At 39.7% G+C, this 9,679-nt stretch overlaps 1 protein-coding gene across 1 annotated transcript; it reads left to right on the top strand.

The window, feature by feature from the left end:
- On the top strand, window positions 1-8,652 carry LOC108264208 (extracellular calcium-sensing receptor-like). Its single transcript, XM_017465541.3, has 9 exons — window positions 1-571; window positions 753-883; window positions 947-1,143; window positions 5,047-5,208; window positions 5,338-5,626; window positions 6,011-6,766; window positions 6,852-7,079; window positions 7,429-7,552; window positions 7,739-8,652. The coding sequence occupies exons 1-9, from the start codon at window positions 1-3 to the stop codon at window positions 8,650-8,652; spliced, it is 3,372 nt and encodes a 1,123-aa protein (XP_017321030.3).
- The last annotated feature ends 1,027 nt before the right edge of the window (window positions 8,653-9,679 follow it).

Genomic DNA, 9,679 nt, shown 5'->3' on the forward strand with positions numbered 1-9,679 from the left:
ATGACACAGCTGGTCCACCACGAGATTAAGACCCGTCCGGGAGTGGTGGTAAGACCACGGCCTTATTGTGTCCCAGAGACCCACCACAAGGCTATCGAGGAGGAGCTCGGCTGGATTCTGCGGGACAACATCATAGAGGAGTTCGCCAGCCCCTGGTCCAGACCCATCATAGTTGTGCCGAAGCCCAATGGAAGTATGCACCTCTGCAACGACTTCTGGAAGCTGAGTCAGGTCTCACAATTTAACAGGTATCCCCTTCCCCAGGTGGACAACCTAATGGAGCGATTGGGGAGGGCCTGGTTCATATCCACACTGGACCTAACAAAAGGTTACTGGCAAGTAGCACTGGCCCCAGAGGCAAGACCAAAGACAGCCTTCAGCATGGTAAATGGCCACTGGCAGTACCGGGTTCTCCCCTTCGGGCTACACGGAGTGCCCGCAAGGTTCCAGCGACTAATGGACACTCCTCCACTTGGTCAGATCACCTGTTCCACTGGGGGAGGTCCTGAAGGAGGTCCGGAAGGCTGGGATGACAGCCAACCTCAAAATGAGCCACCTGGGGCTAACCGAGGCACAATAACTAGGTTACCATATTGGCTTGGGCCTACTAAAACCACAGACAAAGAAAATTGAGGGGGTCAAAGGCTACCCACGGCCTACATCAAAGAAACAGGTACGTGCCTTCTTGGGGTTGGCGGGGTATTACCACAGGTTTGTACCTAATTTCTCCTCTATAGCCTCCCATCTTTCAGATCTCACGAAGAAGGGCCAGCCAGACTGGGTGAAATGGTCTGAAGAGGCGGAGCGGGCATTCCAAGCCCTGAAGGATGCTCTCACCAGCGCCCCAGTACTGCGTAACCTGGACTTCACCCTTCCATTCACAGTACACACAGATGCATCCGAGACCGGGCTGGGTGCCGTTCTCTCGCAGACCTTCAGAGAATAGCACCCGGTCCTCTTCATCAGCAGGAAGCTGTCCCCAGCTGAGAGGAGATATGCTGCTGTGGAGAAAGAGGCCCTGGCAATAAAGTGGGCCATCGAGGAGCTGCGCTACTACCTGACCGTTCGGCACTTCATTCTGGTTATGGACCATGTCCCACTGCAGTGGATGGCCATGGCCAAAGATACTAATGCCAGGGTAATGTGATGGTTCCTTTCGTTGCAGGACTTCTTGTTTCAGGTCCAACACCGGGCAGGAGCCCAACATGGGAATGCAGATGGTCTCTCACGGCGTGATGCACTGTGGGCCCAACATACAGTGGCAGTAGGCTTGGAGCTGAGGGGGGGTTACTGTGGCAACAGGCTGGCATCTGACGCACAAAAAGGAAAGAGAGCTCCTCCCGCAACTGCCGCTATGGTGCTGAAGAGACAGCTCCGCTTCAGCACCACCAATGTTTTGGACAGCCAGAGAGTGCATGGCTGCGGGGAGGGGCCGCCGACACACACACACGGCTGGCGGCTGATAATCAGTGCAACCACTCTCCACTATCCAGCAGTTACCATCATGTAATCTGGATCTGGAGCTGCTCACCCTGTCCGCTTGTGCCGTTTACCTCCCAAGGGAGTTCTCGACTGTTGTGCTTAGCCGTGTTTATATTCCACCAAGCGCTAATGTCAAGGCAGAGGCTGAGCAGATAGCGAATAATACACAGACTATGCTCAGCAAATAACCAGATGCTCCAGTACTACTTCTTGGTGACTTCAACAGCTGTCGGCTTGATTATGCATTGCCAGCCTTCAATCGATATAGTTGTAGATGTAGATATAGTAGATGTACCAACAAGATTTAATAAAACTATCAATTTATGTTACAGTAATATCCCGGAAGCCTATAAAGCTAGAGCTCTCCCACCGCTAGGATTAGCGGATAATAATGTTAGCCATTTACTTCCTGTTTACAAACAACGGCTGAAACAACGGAGGCCGGTAATACACAGTGCCCCTCAATGGTCGGAGGATGCTATTGCATGCCTTCAAGGCTGCTTTGCGTGTACAGACTGGGAAGTCTTTGAGGGAGAGCTTGATGAGCAGACTTCAGTTATTACTGATTACATTAAATTGTGTATGGATTCCTTGATACCGGTAAAGACTACCAAAACATACCCAAATTCAAAACCTTGGATCAACTCATCTCTAAAATCTCTTTTCCAGCAGAGAAAACTTGCATTTAAGCAGAAGGACTTTGCTGGTCTGAAAATCATATACCAGAACATTGTAACTCAAACATTTAAGGCTAAATAGAAGTATAAAAACAAATTGGAGCAGGACTTATGATTAGTTAGGACTGTTACACCAAACAGGCATTTCAGTGAGTCAGGTCTCTTAGTGGACAAGCCGTTAAACAGACTGTTTTTGTACAAGATCCCACCACCTTTGCTGCTAATCTTAATTTCTATGCCCGTTTTGATACCTCTGATTTTTTAGCAGAGTGTGATAGCCTTTTGGATTCTTTGCCTTCTCAAGAGCTGGATTATGAGTCCCTTCTAACTAAGCAGGATGTCTATTTCCAGCTTATTAAGTGCAAACTGAATAAGGCTCCCGGGCCAGATGGAATTCCAGGTCGGGTCTTGAAAAACTGCACTCTGGAATTAATCCCCTTTCTTCATTGTCTTTTTCTTTCATCACTTTGTACTTCAACAATACCAGTCACATGGAAAACATCAGTTGTTATTCCTGTTCCCAAAAAAACTCATCCAACAGAGGTAAATCACTACAGGCCGGTATCATTAACTTCAATCATAATGAAAAGCTTTGAGAAAATGGTTCAAAACATTATGCTTCCATATGTTTCATCCTTTTTGGATTGCCACCAATTTGCATATAAACAGAAGAGAGGTACAGATGATGCAGTGGATTGTCTCTTGCACTGTCTACTTCAACACCTGGAAACTATACCAGACTTCTTTTCATTAACTTTAGCTCCGCCTTTAACTCAATTCAGCTTCATCAGGGAATCAAGAAACTACAGTGTCTACAAATCCCATCAGCACTAGTACACTGGATTTATAATTTCCTTTCTAATAGACCACAAGTGGTAAAGGTGGTCAATGTATTATCGCCCATTATTGTTCTCAACACTGGTGCCCCTCAGGGGTGTGTACTTAGTCCACTGCTTTATATTTTCTATACAAATGCCTGCCAGAGTCCAGTCACCACCACTCATTACTTTAAATATGCAGACGATACCGCCATTCTTGCAATGCTTAATAAGGACAATGATTATTTTTGGACTATCAACGCTCCAGAGCTCATTTTAGTACATAGTGTGAGGATAACTTTCTCAACCTTAATATTGAAAAGACTAAGGAACTGATTTTTAGCTCTTCCAAAACACTGACCCATCCTTCCAGTATTACCATTAATGGAGAGATGGTTGAAAGGGTGGAGCATTTCAGATATCTGGGCATTACATTGGATAAACATCTCAACTTCAATCAGCACACCCTAGGTATTTACAAGTGCTGTCAACAGAGACTCACAGTTATTCTTTAATTATCAACAATCATAAACAGTTATTATCAACACTGCATTGGCTCCCAGTGAAATCTCGCATTGATTATAAAATACTATTATTAACCTATAAAACACTAAATGGTCTTGCGCCACAGTATCTAAGAGACCTTTTGGTTTTCTATGATCCACCACGCCTACTTGATCAAAAGATGCAGGCTATTTGACGGTACCTCGAATAGCAAAGGCTGCAGCAGGGGGAAGAGCTTTCTCTTATAGAGCCCCACAGTTATGGAACAGTCTTCCAATTAGTGTTCGGGACTCAGACACAGTCTCAGTGTTTAAGTCTAGGCTTAAAACATATTTGTTTATTCAAGCCTACCCTGACTAGACTTTCCGTTACACTAAGCACAGTCCGAATAATCTTTTCTCTCCCTCTCTCCTTCAGTCGAGCCACACACAATTTTATGGAGATACTAGATATCCTGATCCTCTCTGCTCTCCGGACCTGCCTGATCCGTTTCGGATCTCCTACCTCTGGATGGAGTTCTCATCTACTCCAATTCCAGATTGCTGGGACTACGGCTGCTTCTAAGGCCAAACAGACTTCATATAAATCCATAATTAACTTTTTCAGACTATCTGTTGTTACCCAGATGAGGATGGGTTCCCTTCTGAGTCTGGTTCCTCTCAAGGTTTCTTCCTCTTAACATCTTAGGGAGTTTTTCCTTGCCACCGTCGCCACCGGCTTGCTCAGTTGGGATAAATTTGCACTTTTAATATCTGTATACCGTGTTGATATTTCTGTAAAGCTGTTTTGAGACAATGTCTATTGTAAAGTGCTATACAAATAAAATTGAATTGAACTGAATTGAATTTGTAAACTTAAATATCTGTCTGTTCAGCCTAGTCTGCTTCTTCTTCTGTATCAAAGTATTATTGAACCGGTTCTTATGTATAGTGTCATTTGTTTTTTCCATAAGCTAACAATTACCAATAACAACAAACTCTTGAAAATAACTAATTTAGCGAGAAAAATTATTGGTATTCCCAACCCTAATTTATCGGACTGTCATTTCATATACCCTTCGGAAGGCACATACAATTTTAAATGGTCCAAACCACCCACTTTATCAATATTTCAACCCCCTTCCTTCTGGCCGCAGGTATAGACTACCCATGTGCAGAAAGGAGGGCTATGGTAGGAGTTTTGTTCCTATGGCTATACGAGCATTAAACACATATGTACTCAGCCACTGTGATGCCAGATGCATTTGTTGTATGATGATGATGATGTTTTTCTTTATGTTCCCTTCTCCCCTCCATGCCTGTGATTGTTCATGATGGCGTATATGTATGATGTTATGTTTTTCTTTTTCTACACACCCATTAGTCTTTGAGGACCAATAAATTATCTATCTATGTCCCTTAATGACATCACAACGATTAACACCTCTCTGATTTGTTTAAATTAATGGTCATAATCAGAAGACCCAATATCAATAAATATCTGTAGTATATCTGTTGAGGACTGAGCCAGCAAAAGCATTGGCAAATCTTTGTGATGTTATTCCTTGAGCTACTCCTATGTTTTAGCCTGGCAAGGGGAGAATATTGCCATATTCTGGAAAACCCTGAACATCCTCTGCTGTCTAAAGATGGAGATGTGATAATTGGAGGTATCTTTTCAATACATGATGGTACACAGGCTGGGTCAATGCCATATACCGAAAAACCTCATCCTTTAATCTGCATTAGGTTTGTTTTTATGGAATATTTCCATGATAATATTTTTTTAGGAAACCTGCATTGTATTTGGGATTCTTTTAGTTTTCATTTTATATTAAATATTATTTGAAATTTCTTTTTTGTAATGTATATTTGTAGATTTAACCTCAGTGAATTACGCCTTGCACAGACCATGATTTTTGCAATTGATGAAATCAACAGAGACAACAGTTTGCTCCCAAATATCTCAATTGGTTACAGGATATATGACGTTTGTCTATCAAGATTGTTATCTATGAAAGCAGCTATGGCTTTGATGAATGGTATGGAAATAACAGCAAATGGTGATTGCGCTGGACAAGCCGTAGTACAAGCCATCATAGGGGAGTCAGAGTCTACTCCTACTATAGCACTTACAAAAACTACAGGGCCTTTTAAGATCCCAGTGGTAAGGATAAATGATTTTAATAATTATTCAATAACAATTTATTTCATTGTTACAAGACACATGAAATATGCATGAGATGATTATCTTCATTTATAGAGCAATATCCATATCTGAGTTTCTACCCACTATCCATAAACATGCAGATAAGCAGATTTGCTATACTAAATTGACAAAGGTTTGAAAGAGTGTGTGTGTGTGTATTCAGGGATTGGCTCTATGTCCTTTGCAACTCTGAGCAGGATAGAGCAGTAAAATTGAATGAATGAATGTTATTACAAATTATAAGTTTTCTTTAGTTTGATGCTATTGATTTTCTCCATTAAAACAGGCTCCTGTCATCTTGCTAGGAAAGTAAAAAAGTTTTACCTCTCTTTCTGTCCTTAGATAAGTCATGCTGCCACATGTGACTGTTTGAGCAACAGAAAAGAGTACCCCTCTTTCTTCAGGACCTTAGCAAGTGACTACTACCAGAGCAGAGCACTGGTATATTTGGTCAAGCACTTTGGCTGGTCTTGGGTGGGAGCTGTGAACAGTGATAATGATTATGGCAACAGTGGAATGGCCATTTTTCTAAATGCAGCCAAAGAGGAGGGAATATGTGTTGAGTACTCTGAGAAGTTTGACCGGTCAGATACTGCAAAAATCATAAAAGTGGCTGACATTATTAAGACAGGCACAGCCAAAGTAATTATCATATTTCTTGCCCACTTTGATATGAAAATTCTAATAAACCAGCTTATTCTAAAAAATGTCACTGGCTACCAGATAATTGGTGTTGAGGGATGGATTACTAATGTTAATCTAGTAACACCAGCAAGTTACAACATATTGTCTGGATCCATTGGTTTTGCTATAGGAAAACTGAACATTGGTGGTTTTGCTGACTATGTTGTTAATGAATTTTGGCAAACCGCAATCCCTTGCTTGCATACTGAGGGAAACATTTCTCAGACTGAAAACAACTGCAGCAAATATAAAGATATTATTCAATTTAAAAACTACAATGAAGATGTATCTGAACTGAGGGCTGCAAATAACCTGTACAATGCAGTTTATGCTGTGGCACATTCTTTACACAGTCTGTTGAGGTGCACGGAAAACCAAAGTTGTGAGAAAGACAAAACAATACAACCATGGCAGGTAACATAAGGAAGAGAAGTGAAGCAGGTCATGTCCATGACTGATACTGTAAAAAAAAATAATTCTCTTTTTTCCCCCTTTGAAGGTTGTTGAGTCTCTAAAAAAAGTAAATTTTACCAGCAAATTAGGAGACCACATTTTGTTCGACAGCACTGGAGCAACAGCGGCAAAGTATGATGTGGTGAACTGGCAACGAGGGATCAATGGAGAAGTGCAGTTTAAGGTTGTGGGCTATTATGATGCCTCTTTGCCAAGTGGACAACAATTTGTCCTAAATTCTGAAGATATAATCTGGGCTGGAGAGAAAGTAGAGGTACATTATTTACTTATTTTTTAATTAAAAATATATCTAAACTAGATTAGATCATTGAACTAATAATAATAATAATAATAAATCAGGCCTTATGAGGTTATATTATAAGGAATATCCATGAAATGTTTTACATTAAACTAGTGCTTCAATATATATATATATATATATATATATATATATATATATATATATATATATATATATATATATATATATATATAAACACAAAGCTTTGAAGCTGTCTGGATTGTATTGATAAGTAAACAATTATGGCTCATCAGCTGCATGGAACTGTCAGATAGAACTTTATAATTCCGAGATTGTAGTTATAATGTATTGTTTGCATTAGAAGCCCAGGTCTGTGTGCAGTGAGAGCTGTCCTCCAGGAACCAGAAAAGCTGCACAGAAAGGAAGGCCTGTCTGCTGTTATGACTGTATACCATGTGCTGAGGGAGAGATCAGTAACCAGACAGGTAATTTCAGCATTACCAAGTTTCAAAGACAAGTTGTTAATTGTGCATTGTGTATCCTCTTTTTATTATTTAGGATACAGTTCCTGAAAAATGGTATTAATAAATAAAACCATGAGATAAAGTATATTTTCCTTCCTAATAATAATAATAATAATAATAATAATAATAATCATGATTATTTTGCAGATTCAAATAACTGTGAGCAGTGTCCAGGAGAATTTTGGTCTAATGCTGACAGAGATAAATGTGTGTTAAAGGTCATAGAGTTTCTTTCATTTACAGAGGTTATGGGGATAGTACTGGTAGTATTTTCTTTAGTTGGAGCGGCATTAACTGTGTTAGTAGCCATTTTATTTCTAACAGCAAAGGACACTCCCATTGTTAAGGCCAACAACTCTGAGCTGAGTTTCCTTCTGCTGTTCTCTCTGACTCTGTGTTTCCTCTGTTCAATTACTTTCATTGGACAGCCCTCTCAGTGGTCCTGTATGTTGCGACACACAGCATTTGGGATCACCTTTGTCCTCTGTATCTCCTGTGTACTGGGGAAAACAGTGGTTGTACTAATGGCATTCAGGGCTACACTTCCAGGCAGTAATATCATGAAATGGTTTGGACCTCCACAGCAGAGATTCAGTGTACTTGCCTTCACTCTCATACAAGTTCTTATTTGTGTGCTTTGGTTAACAGTTTCTCCTCCTTTTCCATACAAGAACATGAACTACTACAAGGAAAAGATCATATTAGAATGTAACTTGGGCTCAGCTATAGGTTTCTGGGCCGTGCTGGGTTATATTGGAATTCTTGCTTTCTTGTGCTTTGTTTTGGCTTTTCTAGCTAGAAAGCTGCCAGATAATTTTAATGAAGCTAAATTCATCACATTCAGCATACTCATATTCTGTGCTGTGTGGATCACCTTTATTCCAGCTTATGTCAGCTCTCCTGGAAAATTTACTGTAGCCGTGGAGATATTTGCTATTCTGGCCTCCAGTTTTGCTCTACTATTCTGTATATTTACACCTAAATGTTATATTATTTTGTGTAAACCTGAATTAAACACAAAGAAAAGTATGATGGGTAAAATGGCATCTAAATCACTTTAAGAAAAAAAAAAAATTCAAATCTGCAAACATATAATTTTAGCTGAAGAATGTTACACTTGTACACGTAATGTCAAACATAATCAAGTAAATAATATTGAGATATGTTACATCTAATTACATATAATATAAATATGGATGAGAACTGATTAAACTTATCACAAAAATAACAATTGTGTTTTCTCTCTGTCTATAGAAATATAATTTGTATTCAGTAACAAGTGTTTCTAATCAGGAATATAGAACCATTATTGTCATTATAAGTATTGATATTAAGAATTTGTGATGTAAATAAATAAGATTTTATAAAAGTTAAATAATAATAAAATCAAACAAATAAATAAAGACATAATAAATTATAAACTCCACAAACCAAATATAAAAATGTTTGTACTAGGTGATGGAGAGTCAATGCTCTACTTTTAAAATACATCTGTTATGATTTCTATCAGCAGAGGGAACTGAAGCTTGGAATTTGAGATCACAAGCTTGTGCATGTTGCAAAATATCTTCAACAATTTGCACAATATGCTTATTTGGAAGACTCAATGAGTACATTATATGCATATAATACATATTACCATAAAGCATTTAACCTGCTATGCATTTCATTCTGAAGATCATTATTTTGCACTGTTAAATATGTGGAAATATGAAGAATCAAAGGGAAATGGAGGTTGTACTTTAGGTGAGGACTTAAGGGAGGCAGTACAGATGGGATCATGCAATAGGAAACTGGGGCTTGGTGGCTTGGCTAGGAATTTAGATGGGACAGAACTGCGAGAATTCATTCACTTGCGAAATGTAGCCCTACAAATGCTGTAACTGAAGGAGATAAGAAGGATGGACAGAGGCCTCCAAAAGGGAAATAATAACTAAGCTCAGGTCAACACACTCCATACTGGTTATGGAAAAAAGTAACAAACTGAAAAAAATTACTCTCCTAAAATAAACAAATAAAAGATCACCCAGAGTCAAGCTCACAATGCCTGGTTTAGAAAGCAAGCATGTTACCAATGCACCAGGAGGA

The sequence above is a fragment of the Ictalurus punctatus genome, chromosome 4 (assembly GCF_001660625.3).
Source record: "Ictalurus punctatus breed USDA103 chromosome 4, Coco_2.0, whole genome shotgun sequence".
Lineage (NCBI taxonomy): Eukaryota > Metazoa > Chordata > Actinopteri > Siluriformes > Ictaluridae > Ictalurus > Ictalurus punctatus.

Excerpts from the sequence above, each read along its gene's own strand:
- LOC108264208 (XM_017465541.3), top strand. The coding sequence starts at position 1 with ATGACACAGCTGGTCCACCACGAGATTAAGACCCGTCCGGGAGTGGTG. Across the intron at positions 884-946 it reads ACTTCACCCTTCCATTCACA|CACCCGGTCCTCTTCATCAG; the intron begins GTACACACAGAT and ends TTCAGAGAATAG. Across the intron at positions 5,627-6,010 it reads GGCCTTTTAAGATCCCAGTG|ATAAGTCATGCTGCCACATG; the intron begins GTAAGGATAAAT and ends TTCTGTCCTTAG.